Here is an 18749-nt window from a genome sequence, read left to right as displayed (position 1 = left end):
TTAATCATATTTTTAATTTAAATATTTTAATACTTAATTTTTCAGTATTTATTTACCTTTCAGTGACTTTTGACATTATACATTTGACAGCTTGACATTTTACTTTAAATTTATTTTCAGTGTGATAAATTTTAAAGCAGAGATCTGCACACAGTCCTTTTTTACAATCCTTACATTCCTTTTTTACAATCCTTGCATTGATCATTTGCCTTTTTAGAGGATTTTTACAGGAGTGTGAACAAACAAATCATCACGAATCTTTGAAAGCAGTTAAGTTTAGGTTCTTTTTTTGAAAAACTAACATCGAACCAATTTTCATTTTAGGCAATGAAAAATTTTCAGTCATTCATTTCTTTTTCCTCATTATAGTCCCACAAGTAGTAGTTCCAAGTTTTAAAGAGTTCATCCACCAATAATGAGACGTGAAAAAACAATCAATATTTTAACAATTTTTTCCCATATAAATAATAAAGTTACAGATAACTTGATTTAGATTCGCATAATTTATTAAAAAATTTCAATATTTTGACGGTGTAATGCTCAAAACAGAAACATTTTGCATACACAAAGTATAATTTTCGATTAGTACCTGCACTGCAAACCCAAACACCCAGTTGCTGCAGGGGGGAGAAAGAAAGAAATCTATAACATTCTTGAATAAATAATAAATGACACTTGACTCATTTAAAGAAATATGCCATGCTCTAGGGGAAAAGATTCTTCCATAACATACATACCAATAAATAAATACCACATATGCACATTTAAAAAACAAAAATCAGGAAACCTGTGAATCAAAAATATGTCTTTTGCCTTATGTTTGTATAATCAAAATCCAAGTGTTTGTGAGTCATCTTTGTCTCATTTCAAGTAGAAGCTCAAATCTATGTGTATCTTAAATCCTATGGGAATATAATGTCATCTTGTGCCAAAAATATTAGTTTTAAAATGTTCCGAAATGCCAGCCAGGAAGTGAGCATGTTTCATTACAATACATCTACGTGACAGTCAGAGCGAAAGGGTTAATACAAAATATGACTAAAATGTTTATGTATTGTATTTGTGGTGTTGAAATTTCTTAGTTTGTTTTAATCTTCTGTTGAAAAATATAAATTTTTTAAACAAAAATTATCTTCATAATAATGATAAAAGCATTAGCAGTAATGATCTATGTACACTGGTACCTTGTCTCAAGTAAAGCAGAATGTGCTCAGATCAAATACGAGTGAAAACAGGAAATTGTGGACTTCTCAAAGTTATGTCACAGTTCCAAAAAAAAAAATAATAATGTGTAAACATAGCTGGATTTGATTGCAGATTCATTATCAACATAAAATGGAGGGTCATTCTTTACTTTTCAAGAACTGCTATATCGAGAATCTTCCATAGCATCAGTGCTATAGCAATGTCCAGCAACTCACTGGTGATCAAAATAGACTTAGGAAAGGGCAATAGTCGCACATATCTCATCTTGAAACCAAAGTCCCAAATGCATATTAAAAAGCAAGCAATGAAAATCTTAGGCTGTAGATACCAATGTCCTACTTATGTACCACTGATGATTGGACATTCTTGGACACTTTGCTTTTCCTGGTGTTGAATCATCTAAATTAGAATTCTGTAATCTTGAGCAACTAGATGAACTCGGGTTTCTTTCACTGATGACGGGCCTTTACATTACAAAGTGGCATCAATGACACTGATCTGCCCTGACAATGATCGGTTCTGTTCTGGTCATGGTGTAGAGTGCCTTTCTCATGAAAGAAATTATTCTCTAGTAAATCTAAAAGTGTTTAATTCTTTTTGATTAATTATATGAGATGATAATTTCCTTCTATATCTAATCCTCAAACACAGTTGTTCTTAAATTTTATTAATTTTTTTATGTGAATAAGTAAGTCTGAGTCACTTTTAGTATTAGGTAAACCTAGGCTGTACTTTCCCCAGATACCAAGATATGAAATTACTTGTTTTACTTATAAAACAGTGAAAAGATATCTCATTAAATTGTTTTGGTTTTTGAATTCCAGAAAAATACTATTTGGTGTAATCTTAAAGGAAATATTTATCATTATTATAAATAAATATATTTAGTATTTTAATTAAATTCAACTGAAGATTATACTATTTAACTTTTGCATGCATTTTCAAATGATATAAAGTATATTATGCTTTTCAGTGACTGAAATGCATTTTAAAATAAAACTGCAGTATTGTAATTTCTGATTTCTTGCCAAAATCATGTTTCTGACATATTATGTAAGTGGAACCTACTATCGGCTAAGCAGAAAATTTGGTGAACAGGCTGGCTGCATGGGTGTTTTCATGGTTTTCTTCACATGTAACATGGATGCAAGCCAGTTTCCCATAAAAAGTTATCGAGGAAGGCATCCCTTCCCTAAGGCAGATAGCCTTCGTATGCTTTGCCATAATCAAATAAAGCATTGCATAACCTATCCATGAATGAAGTAACTTAATGTGTAAAAAGGTTGCAACACAGTATGTTCAATGTGATTTTTTTTTTTTTTCCCCTTAGGCTTGTGGTCACTTATATCCAGATGATGATAATGTGATAGATCCTTTGTTAGATTCTCAAGATACTGCTAGCCAAGCTTCCGTTACAAGTGCTAGGGAAACAGAACCTGGTATTCCAAGTTCACCTCCTGCTACACCTGCTAAACTTAAAGATAGAAATGGGAATGTAACCTCAGTTACTACTACACTAGCTCAGCCTCAAAACTTGGAGCAAGAATTTTCACTTGTTAATTTAAATATACCCAATATGACTATAGATGAAGTAAGTTTTCATAGATATACTTTTATAATTTGAATAAATTAATATGAAATAGTTTAAGTTAGATTTAATTTTATTATTAAAAAATGATTTTGTGTAACTTGAGAAAAAATCACCATAAAATTGGTTTGAAACAAAAAAGAATCATTACTGTGTATTTCTGTGTATAAGCCAAAAGTTTTTGGAACTTTTCTCTAAATTATAGGGTCAACTTATATATGGATCTGCTAATCTCACAAAAAAATGTAAATACTTCTCTGTTAATTGGGCACAAGTCATTAAATCACTAAATATCACAATTTTTTATTTCTTTAGCTTAAATTTGTTAAGTTTATGAAAAAAATTCATTTTAAATGAAATCAGAAATTCATTTTATGAAAATGAGTTACTTTGTTTTGAAAATTGTTTGTAATGTTGGTCTGTGAAGTTTGGTGCATTGTCAGTAAAATGAAAATTACCATGTTGATGAAATTTGCAGAGTGCTTTCTTCACTCTTGAACTAGTTTTTCATATATGAAAAAATCCCGAGCAACCATACTGTTGTTAGAATTTTCATCAAACATTATTGCCTATGGCTTCAAATTTGCCATATGATGATTATTAATTGACATGAATCAGAGAAACAGTAATGGTGAAGGTGAAACAGAAGAGGATTATGTGAAGATGTAATTGAAGATGAACTTTTCATGTTATCATGTTTAATTAAAAGTTAAGTTCAAAAGGTATGTGATTTTTTTTTTTTTTTTTTTTTTTTTTTTTTTTTTTCAAATAAACAGCATAAGTACACATAAAAATCAAATTTTTGTATGCCAATTTTTTCCTTATTCTTAATTTGTCATTTCTGTATCCAGCATATAACATGCACTCATAAATTTAGATAATATTTTTGGTATTAAAAGTGCACATTATATGCTGTAATATACAGTATATAATGACAAATACATAAATCAAAATAATAACTTAAATTTGCGATAGGACCTTAATTTTTAGTATTTCCTCTCTCTATTCTAAAAATAGTAATAACTTTTCTGGACTCTTGTCGTTTTTATAATAATCCATATCATATTACTTTTACATAACGATGATGATATAATTATAATTTCAAACTTAAAATTTCTTGAACTGAAACCTTTCTTTTAAGCTGTGATATTGGATGAGTCACGTCTTCCAATCGCAGCAATGTCAAAAATATAAATATTCTGTAAATAGGCACAATCAAAGTGCCAAGTTATTTATAACTGCAAAACGCCTATTGAAATAAAAAAAAAAAAAAAAAAATATTTAATCTGCCTCAGCCGCCAAGTTAGCTGTTTATTATGGATCAACATCTGTGGAATCAGCATTTCTAGAACATTACATCTAAGCTTGTATTCTAGTTGATAGCCCCTCAAGTGCTGGTAAACTAATAAAAAATTCATCTGTGGACTTATAAATTGTGTGAAAGACTAGAATTGAAGTTTTGCTATGACAACAAATTTTATTTTATTCTGCATCTATATGAAACATCGCTTTTAATCTATTCTATATCCAAATGTAAAAAAAAAAATTCCTGTATTGTTACATCTTCCTCCTGCATCATTCAGTGTACCAGTGCTTCAAAAATTAGTCCAGCATAGTGTTTATAAGTGATTTAATGAGAGTTTTCAAGGACTGAGAGTATGAACGTTCCAAATCATTTTAACTATGTATTCCCAATGCTTTTGAAGGTCATTAATCTCTGTTTATAGAATGTGCTTAAATTATGTGTGTAATAAATTAACATGTTTATCCATAATAGTGCTTCATAATTATTTTTTTCGATCATAATGAGTTAAATTACAATGACTTCAGTGAAACAAAATTCAAGTAGTGCTATAGATTTTAAAGTTTTACATAAAGTGCTTTAAGTTATTATGTGAATCTAGAAATGTTTCACTAAATTTAAATATATAATTTAATATATAATCACAAATTTAAATATATAATGTTGTTTTCTTATTATATTGTATTTTAAAAATTTAGCACTATGTTATAAAAATGATTAAAATTTAATGGTATCAAAAGATTGAATTAATAAATTTAAGTAGTGAATTTAAAGATTTGTTTTTATTTTATTTAGGAAAGGTTATTAAAATAATCATATTTTTTAATTATTGTTTAAAACACCTTTGATTTATTTTAAGAATTTAATAATTATTTTAAGAAAAATGTGAATATGAAAAATGAATGAAATAATTTTGAAATATTAGTACAGAAAAAGGATATAAAATTGTGTTTTGGGTATAATATAGAAAATATATAATGTTTAAAATATTACATATTGTTATAATGAATATAGAAATACTAAAAATTTAAGAAATTGAATAACTGTAATAAAATTTATTTCAGTAGCATCTTTAAAAAGTAAAATTAATTTGGAAGTAGGGTAAAAGAATGTTATACTTAGTTAACAATTGTATAACATACAATTGATGAATAATTGTTAGGTAAAAATAGAGTATGTTGAAGGAGTTCAAAACAGTTCTAAACAGAAGCCTGTTTTTATCTCTGTGTAATTGTTCCTTTTATCCTCCTCATACAATATAAACTTTGAAAGCTCTCACCTTATGAAAAAAATGCAATTTTTTTTTAATGTAGAATTATTTTTATTTTTATTTCATAATGGAAAGCGAGTTTTTTTATGTAGAAGGACATAGTTAGTGCATTTCTTAAAGGCCAGTTACCTTATGCAAGGAAGGGAGGCCTATATAAGTAACTGCCGAGCATCCCTTAACCACTGATGAATATTAATAATATATCAGTTAATTCAAGTCGATATTCCAAAACTGGTAGCTATGTTTGTATTTTGGAAAAAGCTGTGGGGTCTTTCAGCTTTATGTAAAATAATATAATTAGAAATTTAATAATAAACACAATTTCTGTAATACTTCAATAAATCATGTTAAAATGCAAGTATAAATATATGAAAATTAGTTATTATAGAATTTTAAGATTTACTGATTTGAGATTTGATATTTATTGATCAATTTTGAGATTTATGTTTATTCAAAATAAATAATGGGTGTATACTTTTCTTGTATTTGTGATATTGTACGAAAAGCTTTTGAAAAACCTTCCCTAAACAAACGTGATTATGTAAATTCTAAAACATGAAGACTTTTGGATTGAAAATAATACATACTATTATCAGCATTTAAAAAATATTATCAAAACAATGTTAGTCAAAATTTTATGATTTATAAATTTTAAACTATATATATGATATTTCTCTTCATTTCCTATTGCTTTAACGCTTTTTCACTATAGCAATAGCCCCTAAATTCCTCATTTTCATTTAGATATTTCTCCTCTCTATCCTAAAAATAATAGTAACATATTCTGGACTGCATCATTTTTAGAATAATCATTATCATATGACTTTTACATAATGATGATGACATAGCTAATTTGGAACTTAAAATTTCTTGAACCGAAACCTTTCTCTTAATAATCTGCCATACTGGATAACTATGCACTTTGCTTCCTCCATCTGTTACCAATAAGAGGTTGCTGCTCTGCTTTCTTCTCATTGCAACAATATAAAAAATGTATATATTCTGGAAATATGCATGATTGGAGTGCCAAACTATTTGTGGTTGCAAAATGTCTATAAAAATAAAATGAATATTTAATCTGCCTTGGTTGCCAAGTTTTCTGTTTATTATGAATCAATATTTCTACAACATTACATCTAATCCTGTATTTATCACACACACACACATATATATATATTCATTCTCTGTTTGTACAAATCTAATTTAAATTGAAATATAAATTTTAAATTACGAAATTTTAATTGCATACAAATAAAAGATTAATTATTGCTTCAAACTAATTTACAATACCATTTAAATTCTGACAGCATATGTAAATTAAGTGCAAGTATCTAAAACCATAAAAAAATATAATATTCCAAAAAATCATCTAAAACCATGAAAAAATATAATATTCCAAAAAAAATCTCAAAAAAAAATTTTTTTTTTTGAGACTAAATTAATTTGCATAAGTGAATAATTGTTGAGCAGGCAAGAGACAGATCTTGTCTAGGGTAAGTTGCCTCCAAACCTAACTCTTCGATTACCAATTTGTGTTTCGTCATCCATATAGGCATGGGTATAGTAATATTAATAATGAATACTTAAAAATAATGAATTACTTAAAAAAGAAACTTAAACTAAAGGACTTTTGAAAAACTTAGAAAGCAGATTGACTAAGAATCAAAATATCAATTAAATGTAAATTGCCAATGTAATAAGAGTAGAAAACCAAAGTAATTTAGAAACTTTTGCCTATTTGAAAACTTCCTGACAAGAATTATGCATATATATCCTAAATTGTCTATCTAAACAATTGGAGTAGTACAAAGGAAAAAAAAATCGCGCTAAAATGGTAAATTTTTAAACTGAAGAATAACACTGGTGTATAATTGCTAAGGGCAGATAACAAAAGTCTATATAGCTTGTAAAAAAGTAAATGTAGTTGGATGCCAAGTGAAATAAACTAAAGCCAGAATACTAGGGCAAAACAATAAAGATAATTTATTGTGCTCTGAAATCCAGAAGGCTTTAAAAAGTGTTCAAGGGACAAAATGGCCATTTTGAGCTGAACATGTAAAAGTAAAAAAAGTGAAATTACAGTCTGCTGGCATTCTGGCATAAGATGTCAATATGGGATATGGCCACCATGAAGGACAATGCAAGATTCCCCAGGTCATGTCATGCTTTGCAAGCATTATCCAGCAGTTGTTGGGGGTAATTCATCTCATTCCTCTTTCAGTGCATGGATAAAAGTATCCTTGTTTTATTAGAGAACACTGCCGACCAGCAAGACTTCCCAAACATGACCCACAACATCCCAAACATTTTCAGTGGGATTCAGATCTGGAGAACCTGCTGGCCATATGAGGTGTTGAATATCCTAGCTCTCTAGACACTCATGGACAGCAATTGTTTTATGACATGTTGTGATGTCGTCTGTAAAAACAAATTTTCAACAGCATCACAGAACATGAAGCAGATGTATCATTGACCAGTCATAGTCTCAGTTGGAAGCACATAGAATCACATACAGCCATTGATCATGATTCCAGCCCGTACCTTGACACTACATGTAGGATATCAGTCCCTTTCCTGTATGTTTGCTGGACTATGCAGTACCACCCTCATGCCTTATCAGTTGTCATCCATAATCAGATGAGAGGCTAAACTTGCTTTCAGATGAGACTAGTATGCAAGTCCACTCATCTTCCCTCCAATTGTGATGTTGATGACACCATTGCAAACAGGTGGAACAGTGACATCTAGCCAATGGAATGCATACAGTAGGACAGCGGTCATATAGTCCTCCTTGATGCAAATGTCTGGCTACAGTTTTTTGGGGAGATTCGCTTGGCAATAGCAGCAAGGAACTGATTTGCTACCTCAGTAGCTTTGCTGCACTGGCTCCTTTTTGTCGATAGCAGTATGTACCTATTTTCTGAAAGTTCTGAATTGTGAACACGACCTACCCAGTGATGTTTGCTACGCATTACATTTGTTTGAAATGGTTTCCAAAGCAAAAAATAACACTATGGCTAATGTCGAACACCCTAGCAACATGTGTTATTTTTTGTCCTTCTTCGATCTTGCCAATGATATGGGCACCTGTAAATTATCTAAGTGATGTCGGGAAGACGTACTGAAAATTGCAAGTTCATCAGTTGATGCTTTCCTGTTAAATTTTGCTTTTGAACAATAATGGTCAATACTCATCAAATCCTTAATATCCTTTATCAGCACTATCAGGTGATAGACAACTTTGGCAATCCAAAATTTGCATATGCTTAACATGTTTTACTGTATCCTGCACTAAGGCTAATTTCCACATTTTCCTGCCTTCCATTTTGTGGTTGCTATCACTATTGTCATCCACCATTAGCAATTGTCCATGAATGTATTATGCACATGGTTGCCAAATTTCTAAAAATTTGCTGACTTTTAAAATGGTTTGACTAGTATGTAAGTACTTTATAAATTATGTATTTTATGTAAGTACCTTATAAATTATGTATTTCTTATTTATATAAGAATCTAATATTAATCATGATTAATAATTGAGGTATGTAGCTGATTAAATAATGTTTTTAATTATACTTAACACACTCTTTTGATTTTTTTTTTTTTTTTTTGAAAGAAAAAAAAAAAAAAAAAAAAAAAAACAAAGCACCATCAAAAAAGTGACTGTTTTTTTATTGAAATATACATAAAACTTATACACAGGTAAATGAAATGATTAAAAATTCAAGGCACTAGGACCCATTAGTGGCTAGCAATTGCACATTCCTAATCTCATCCTGTGATACATTCTGCCAAGCATTCTTCAATTCTTGCTCCAGATCTGCAACAGTTTGGGGTACCCAAAATTGATGGCCTACCATATCTCATACATTTCAATTGGCAAAAGAACTGGTGACCTTGCTGACCAAAGAAGAGTATCAGCAGCTCATAGACTGACCAGACATGTGGAATCATGAGAGGTGTAGCATTATACCGGTAGGAAATGGCTCAATGGTTGCATGCCATGATGGATTACTCAAATGGCTGCAGGATGTCATCAGCATATTGTTTAATTGCTAAAGTTGTGTGTAAGATGACTAGGGTTGGCCTGCTGTCATAAGAGATAGCACCTCACATCATCACAACCAAGGGTAATTGCTGTATGCCTCTGAAAAACAAAGGCTGATTGGGACTGTTGGCTGGGTGTGGCCCCTTCACACATGGACCTGATGATCATCTACTCCAAAACTGAAGCAGGAGTTTTCACTGAACAATATGCAGTGCCATTTGCCTGGCAGCCATGATGATTGGCTATGACACCACTCCAGATGACTCTGTTGATGTTGTGGAGTTAAAGACAGACATTTTAAAGACCACTATGAGGGCAGCTCTACCTTGGTTATGCACCGTGAGATGGTGAAAGGTGCTATGGTTGGTAAGAAAGTAATTTGTATGCTGTATTGGATAGTGGACAATGATGCTGTTGGAGAAGTTCAGGCCTGTAGAATAATCATCCAGTCTTCTTGGCATTTGTACACCTTCCATTGCTTTCCAGAGCCTTGATTCCATCAATGAGTAATTTGCAGTCTTTTTTTTTTTTTTTTTTTTTTTTTTTTTATCAGCATCTTTGCAGAGCTATATACATATGGAGCAGCTGGTGGCCCATTGCTTGGTACGACCAGTTCACTTCACATTCTTAATATGCTAATTTGTTCAAAGTCATCCAGTTGTCCGTAAAGTCTTCAATAACCTCACAATGGCATTATTGTTTTATCCTCCAGGGACCTGTAATGCTGACAATGAGAAAAGATAAACCATCTGCAGTTGTTGCCAGTTTTATACTTGTTGTTTATAATGCTTGCTGTGCAGTATAAATGCATCCTTTGACCGAAGTTGTTACTCATTGGACTTGAAAATTTAATCATTTGCATACTTGGTATGAAAAACTGAAACAGTAAAAATGCATCCTCTGACCGAAGTTGTTACTCATTTTACTTGAAAATTTAATCAATTGCATACTTCGTATGAAAATGAAAATAATTGTTTTTTTTTTTTTTTTTTTTTTTTTTTTTTTTTTTTTTCTCCCCAAAAGAGTGTATATTATCTCTTTATTTATATATGTATCAGACATCTGCTTATCATGATGAATTTATAATTCCTTTGCAGATGGATGCATATAAGCGATCATGTACAGTAACAGTCATTAGTGGAAAATATATTGTCTCATTGAAACTAACATTTCCAACAACATATCCATACAATAATCCCCCATCCTTCCAGTTTTGCAAAGGTACAAACATAGATGATGAAATGAGAAATAAGGTCTTAAAGGTAATGTTTTATTTTTAAACTTTGTCAAAAGTTTCTTCTTCCCCTGTAAATAATAGTAATAATCATAAATGTGCAGTCAAGTGTTGAAACATGCCTTTTCTGAATGAACGGGAGAACAGGAAGACTACTTCCCTGACTTAGTTTCACCATTGCTTGAAATTTAGGGTCAGTCATAAGTTTTTGCACTGGTGATAACTTTATGCCGACCTCAGAGGGACAACCTCTTCTTGCTTCTGCCGAGAGGAGGTAGATATTTTCCCTTGTTATAGGTTGCATAGTTAAGAAGGAGATTGGAATTTGAACAGGAAGAACACTTGCTTAGGACTTCGCTCACTCCATTATAGAAAATATGTATGTTGTAGTTTCTTAAATGTAACTAATGTATATAGTTTGACATATTATATATCATTAAAAATTATTAAATATGATTTTAATGATATATAAAACTATATATATCATTAAAAAATTATAATTTAATTTTAATGATATATAAAATTATTTTATATAGCATTAAAGAATTATTAAAAATGCCATTATATTGCACCACTCAGACTGCATTTAAAATGCCATTGTGCATATTTAAAACATTGTTAAATTCAGAATATAACTTCTGAATGACTCTAATATGCAAGCAACAAAGTACAGGTAGCTATGAAAGAAATTCTGTAGCTGAAATAAATAATAGTACACAAACATAAACATAATAGTTTACTGTTGCAGTACAAGTGTAAATTTTAATAAACTTTGTTCAAAATTATTATTTTTTTAATTTTGATGCCAAAATATGTTTGCTTCTGAAGAAAAAAGACTTGTATCTTATTGCCTTTAACATCAATAGAATTTTATCTAAAAACTTATGCCAAAGTAAGTTTGCCTATGTGCCTAAAGTAAAATTTTACTTTGGTATATTTCTCTTCCATTCAATTAAGTAATGTACTGTTGTAATTTGGAAAATAATAAATGATCTTATATTTTTCAGATTAATTAGAAAATCCAAAGTTGCCAAGGAAAAAAAATTATTTGCAAAATATAAATAATATTACTTGAAACAATTCATTTAAAGGCTATAAAATGCAAGTAAAATGAAATTACAGTTTAGTGAAAAAAGTGATACAAAACTATATATTAACAAAAAAAAAATGTCACGTATTTGTGAAGAACACGTAAGATGTATGAATAAAATGCAATATGTGTAAGTAAAATGCATTATCACACTAAAAAAAGGAAGATTTCTGAAAAAATTTCAAATGATGAAAATAAAAATTTGCTCTCTGATCTATAAAATATTATGTGTGTGCTTGCAATGTAAGATTAGTGATGAAAGATTTCAATATTAGTCTTAGATTAACCTGATTTTTCCATTATTATGGATATATACTCGTATATACATTTCAAATAAAAGTTTATTTATGTATGCATATATCTTTTTTCTCTTTCTTAAAGGTTTTAAAAGTGGTTTCTCAACAACAAGTTAAAAGGAATCGTTCATGTTTAGAGCCATGTGTACGACAAGTAGTTAGTTTCTTAGATACATTAGCAGTAAGTCAATATTTTTAATTCTTTTTTTCTTCATTGTTATAAATTCTGTTGTTTGAATAATTTAATCAGTGGGATGTCCCAAAAAATAAGTGATGTTACATAATATATTTAAAAGGTTAGACAAAACAACATGTCATTGGAATGGTCTCAGTTGGCAAGCTCGGTTTAGAAGGTATACAGTTTCAATTTCCTGTGATGTTTGAGGTCTTAATTAACTGTTAGACACCTATTTAGAAAAATTAACTCTTTTACTAAATCAAAATACGTACACAGCGATAGAATGGCATTAATCTCAGCAATGAGTAAAGTGTGTACACGAACTTGTAAAAAACAGAAGAGAAGAGTTCTTTTTGATAGTAAAGACTAGTGTAAGGTGTATGTAAACAAAATATATGTAAGTCTCTAATAAATCAGACTGGATCGAATGTAAAGTGATAAACAGAGAGCGTTATTCCACACAACGTTTATTGACGAACACCAAAGACGAACTGATTACATATACATAATTATGACATCACAGTTTCTTTTTACAAACACTAATCTATTGGCAATCTAAGGATACATAGTCATAAACTTAACAGTATGCAATGAGAGTTTTACTGCGTCCACATGAAACATGGAAAACATGAGAACGTTTATGTAAGTCTTTGAACGCAAAGATCTGTTTTTTGGAGTGATTTGTAGTAGCATTCGGTTGAAAATGTTCTATATGGTCATTTAATTTTTATAGTAAGTCATTCTTTGGAATGTTGCTGTCAGGAGGCATAAAGAATTGTTTCTAGAAGACATAAAGTTTGACCATACACCAGTTTGGCTGGAGAGTTGTTAAGTTCCTTTTTATAAGCAGTCCGAAGTCCTAAAAGTACTGAAGGTAATGCAGTAGTTCAGTGTACAATTGTATGACACATTATGGACTGTTTAAGCGATCTGTGCCATCTTTCAAGGATGCTATTGGCTTGTGGGTGGTACGTGATGATATGAGAAAGGCAAATATCAAAGTTTTTAGCTAGTTCTCAAAAGAGTTCACTTAAATTGACTACCATGATCAGTGGTGATCTGGGCAGGCACACCGAATGTTGAGATCCAGCCTGCATAACGAGCAGTGGTGACGGTCTCTGTCCATGTATCTTTCAATGGATACACTTTGGTCCAGCGGGTGTACCTGTCAATGCATGTCAAACAGTAAGGCATTCCTTGAGATGAAGAAAGAGGTCCAATCAAATCTATGTTAATATGAGAAAAATATTCATCTGGAACGATAAAAGTAGTTAAAGGAGAGTGTACATGACAAGACACTTTAGCCTTTTGACATTGTATGCAAGTTTTAGCGAAGTTTGTGACATTCTTTTTCATTCCAGACCAGACAAATCGGTCATTAATTAACTTCAGCATTGCTTTAGGTCCAGGATGGGAAAGATTATGCAGAGCTGAAAAGACAAGTTTTCTATGACTGTCTGGAACAAAAGGACGGATTTTACCATGTGGAGAGGGCTACTCCAGAAGCTTTTAGAAGAGATCTAAATGCCTTTTTGCATCAAATAAGTGAATTCTGCTTTTGCAGCAGCCAAGTTCTCAAGTGCTAGGTGCCTAGCCTTAGCCTACTGGAGAACCTTTAGTTTTGATTGCATGTGTAATACCAAGAGTATTCTTATTCAAAGGCTGTTTTAAAACATCGTGAAAAACAGAATGATATTTTTAAAGTAAATCATTAAATACATGTAAAACAGTAATTTTGGGTACAGTGTCCCGTAATATCTTGCCATCTGACTCATTCACCTGTCTGTAGTCATGCTGTCAATTTTTTTTTTTTTTTTTTTTATTTCAAATGAACAATAATGCCATAATTACTTAAAAAGTCTGCACCCAAAATTGGTCGTGAAACATTAGCAATAGTAAAAGTCCATGGAAAAATTCAGCGTAGACCTATGTCTAAATTGACTAAAGGTTTTCCATATACATCAATTTTGGTACCATTTGCTACAATTAAATTGAGCAATGATGTTGGTTTACACCAGTCTTGTGGAGTAGAAGGCAAAACAGACAATTCGGCTCCTGTGTCAACCAAAAAATGTGTTCTTAAAGATTTTTTCATATACCAGGAGGCGACAATTATTTTGGCCTATGGCATTCGTCTCCACACACACTTGGCTGTCTAGTTTTCCAATTTAAAAGTGCAAAATTTGTTGCATTTAAAGGCCTTTTTTGCCAAACTTGGTTTGGTACCAACCAGTTTGTTTATTCATGGGCAAGGATCTAGATCTAGAATTAGAACGTCCACAAGAGTGAGATCGAACACGAGAATACAACATAAAAAGTTTATTTACTTTTGTATTTAAATCAGGTTTTTGTTTTGTAAATTATCTAAAGTATCGCTTGTATCAGTAGAATTAGTTACTTTTGATTTAACATCCATTGCAGGAAGCTGGACAGAACTTGTGATGTCAGAGATTTTGTCAGCCATAGCTGCTAATTTTTTAAGTTTGATATCAGAAGAGGCCACTATGGCTCTAGCGTCTGAGCTGGAAGGCGTTGAAGCCACAAAGATTTTAGTAATTCAGTTCCAACCAGAAGTCCCGCCAGTTCTTACATTTGTCGGAATATAACAGATGGGCGTTTGTCGCCTAAATCGATGTCTCTCAAAAGTTTTTTTAATTTTTGTTTTGCAGAGTCAGAATAAACTTCAATTAATCTTTTTAAGAGTGTCACAACAACATCAATAACTTGAAGATCATATTACTTACCTGACTTAAGATGTCTGTCTAGATGTGGCCTACCACTGTATGGTATTTTGTGATATCGGCAGTTATCCCACTGTTAAAGAATTGACGTGGATTATCTTTCCAAAACGGCAGTATTTCAACTGAGATTTTGTTGATTTCAGGTGCTTGCATTGAAACATTAGTATCGTCATTAGCAGACATGTTCAAATGATTAAAAAACGTGTTCTTCTTAATGCTGTAGTCACCAATTTGGGGTCTTAATTAACTGCTAGACACCCATTTAGAAAATAAATTCTTTTAATAAATCAAAATATGTACACAGCAATAGAATGACATTAATCTCAACAACGAGTAAAGTGTGTACACAAACTTGTAAAAAACAGAAGGGAAGAGTTCTTTTTTGAAGTCACCCAGAGATGATATTCTTATCACACATGCACGAGGTGGAGAACTCGAGGAGCTGAAAAAATATAAGGGGGAAGGTAACCCCAGAGATGTCATCTCCTGCTGGATGAATAGAAAGGCACCAGTAACTCATTTTGCATGATTTCTATATGTAGACGTTTCTGTCTGTAGATCACCACATTTAAAATCATAAATTTCTTCTTATGCAGCCACATGAAATTAATTATATATCAGAAGCCTTCAAACACAACAGAATTACCACATTGAACTGCTTTCTTACCTCAGCTTCAGTTATTAATGGACATGAATGTATTTCCCTGATATGCTTTACTATTGCCTATTTCCTTTCTTATTCATGTGTCTGTGTGATCTCATAAATTTGGTACTGGCAACATTTGCAAGCTTTGCTTCATATTGGAGGTTCCCTGTAATTCACCTGACTGAAAAGTGATGCAAAGAGATTTTTAATTTTGCGTATTTTCTGAATGAAACAGTGTACTGAAACTATTCCAATAGTACTGATTCAGGAATCAAACAACAAAAATCAGTGTTATATTTTCAAATTTTCACAAGACTAGTTTCGCTGGTTTTACCAAACCACCATCCTCAGTTGCAAAAGCCCAAAATTCTTTTATTAAATGGTTCTAAATTTGGTGACTTTTCAACATTTTGGCGATTTTAAGATTAGTTTCTATAGAAACTTTTTAATTCAAAAATCTGAGTATTTTTCGACGATATTTTTTAAAACATCATAACATTGATAAATTTTATTAAAATAATGGTAATATATTGAAATTATATTTAAAAAATAACATTAAAATGAAACATTTTTATTTTTCACTGTCATATTATAAAGTTTCATTTTGGTAACTTATTTTAAATCTGAAAAATAAACAAGGAAGCACAATTTACGAAATAGCTCTTAGCAAAAGCAAAATTAGCTATGTAATTAATTTAAAATGTCTTGTTTTTAATTTTTTGATAGTAAGAGTTTTTTTTCATGTAATTGTCTCAGAATATTCAAAATTCTCAGAATGTGCATTAGTTTTCAATATAAAATTAATTTTATACTTTTTCCCTCCTACTTTTTTCCAAAATATTTCTGGCTTTTTTCTGTTACAGAAATGGTAGAGATAATTTTTCTTTAGAGTTTTAGACATTGCAGCTTGGAAAGTTTAGAAGGATTTGAAGGCAAGATTTATAGACCCACGATTCTAGAAGATTCGAGAAATATGTGACAAAATGAAAAATGTTTCCATAGTATCAACATGTAGTGGATGTATTTTACAGAAAGTTTGCAATGAATTTCTTAATTTTGGGAGAACATCTGGAAGAACAATGAAAACATAATATTTGACTGTATTACTTCTGATACTAGAATCCTAACATGTTTGTCTTCTCTTTATTTTCTCTACTTTTCACTAGACAGAAGCATGGAAAATATGCATGGAAAGCATGGAAAACTTATGCCCTAAAAAATTGAAAGAAAGCGAATTCAGTATCACGTTGGGATACATTGTGATATAAGTAATAAATAAAAGCATTTTCTGTTGGAAATCTGCAAGGTGTCGAAATGACACTAACTGGAAAGGTTAGGTCATTAGGTGAAAAGGAATCTGTTTAGCACCAAAATTAAATGAGTGTTCCCCCTCCCCACACCTTGAAAAATAATATTTATACAGTGAAATTTTCTTTACTTAATTAAGTGATAAAAACTTTGACTATTTTTAGACTGCAAATTTTAGACTTTTGAATAACTGAGTTACATAAAACATTTTTCTTTGATGTAATAACTGCGTAAATCATATTTCTAGATTGTGACATTTTATGTAAACATTAAATGAGGTGGTGTTTTCCCCCCCCTCACCTTGAAAAATAATATTTATTCAGTGAAATTTTATTCTTGACTTAAGTGATAAACATTTGACTGTTTTTTGACTACCAGAACTGTTTAAGTGTTGAAATCATGCAAGATTATCAATGACTATTTAACCCTCTGAGTGGCACAGGATTTTAGATCCATCATGAAGACCTGTATTCAAACAGCATTTATTAATTTAGTTTGTATAATTACTTATTTTAGTCTGCATCTTCATAAACTGACATTCATTACGATGATATTTACATTATTAAAGAAAGTAAGAAAGCAAAATATCTTAAATTGTAAGCTAATATATACCAAGTAGCAAAACTTCTGATGATCAGATAAACCCGGTCATAACGCTCAGAGGGTTAAACTGCTTGGAACTTCATATATAATATAGCACTGATGCAGCATATTTCCTTCCTCTTTTTCCTAGGCTGAAGATAAAGGGGAACCTTCAATGCCAGAAAGTCCTTTTCATATTGAAGCTGCAAAATCAAGCTTTAATCCTACCTCTCCCTATGGATTTCAAGATGTTAGTGTTCCGTTTCCGAGAACTTCTGGTGCTAGGTTTTGTGGTGCTGGTAAGGAAAAATATAGAGCAATTGTTTAAAGAACTGATGACTAATTAAAATTGATTTTAATTAGTCATCAGTTAAGGACCACTCAGTGCTTTAAGAGATCAATTTTTTATCATTTTTCTGTACTTAAGTATCAATCAGTTTTTTTTAATATTTTTTAGAACTCAAAATATATGTTAATTTATGGTTATGAATTATTTAGATGTCAATGACCACATATCTGATTTTTTATTTATAATGATATTATTTATGTTTTTAAAAATGATTTGATGTATCTTTAAATGGTAACTGCAGGTTTGTTAAAATATCTTCTTTTCACAACAATTCGAAGTTGATTTCAGTTCTGATGTAATTCTGAAAATGTATGGCAAATTATAAGAAATCTGAATGTTGTAGTAGTTAGTCTGATTCTTCACTTTCAACCCCTTAATCTTCAGAGTAGAAAATTCTCATATCCTGCCAGTGTAAGTGCTATTTTTTTAGAAGTCTGTAGTCATCAAGAAGGAATAATGTCTGAAAATGAAATCTAAGCCTAAAAATATAAAAAATAAATTACTGTTACAAAACCGTGAGCTGACAGTAATTCTGCTGGTAAATCTGTAAAAAACAAAAGCAGTAAATCCTACAAACAGGAGAGAAAATTTTGCTCATATTTTCTGTGCTTGAGAAAAGAGGCATCTGTTCATCAAGAAAAAGGTAACAACAGGTCTTGCAGAAGTGAAAATAGGTTTTAGCCAAGGTTCTGAGAAAAGCGCCAGTGACTGCAATTGCAGTGTACCAAGAGATGTGTATTTGCTCTAAAATTTGTTCTTGCAGCTTTGAAAACATGTATTCCATTCATAGGCACAGTGAAATTCTGCCGAAAACTCTCTACTTTGAAATGAGAATCATGTTGTGTTTCATTATTGTTCTGGAAGCTTGAAGTCATGTGAGGCTTCACCTAGTCTGACAAGTATTTTCCGG

At 31.0% G+C, this 18749-nt stretch overlaps 1 protein-coding gene across 5 annotated transcripts in view; it reads left to right on the top strand.

Moving 5' to 3' along the window:
• Wdr59 (WD repeat domain 59) overlaps positions 1 to 18749 on the top strand; it is a 112955-nt gene that overhangs the window by 42823 nt on the left and 51383 nt on the right. For all 5 annotated transcript variants that reach the window (XR_015043764.1, XM_085826162.1, XM_085826153.1 and 2 more), the window contains 4 exons: positions 2537 to 2797; positions 10513 to 10677; positions 12121 to 12216; positions 17642 to 17789. Coding sequence is in view for 4 of the 5 variants with exons in the window: in XM_085826162.1 (XP_085682288.1) it covers positions 2537 to 2797; positions 10513 to 10677; positions 12121 to 12216; positions 17642 to 17789 (670 nt within the window). In the remaining variant the exon portion in view is untranslated. The remainder of the gene's footprint in view (positions 1 to 2536; positions 2798 to 10512; positions 10678 to 12120; positions 12217 to 17641; positions 17790 to 18749) is intronic.

The sequence above is a fragment of the Stegodyphus dumicola genome, chromosome 1 (genome assembly GCF_044657685.1).
Source record: "Stegodyphus dumicola isolate Sdum_Otavi_A_Nest chromosome 1, ASM4465768v1".
NCBI lineage: Eukaryota > Metazoa > Arthropoda > Arachnida > Araneae > Eresidae > Stegodyphus > Stegodyphus dumicola.
The sequence above is the reverse complement of the archived record's forward strand: the minus strand, read 5'-3'. Positions and strand labels throughout refer to the sequence as shown.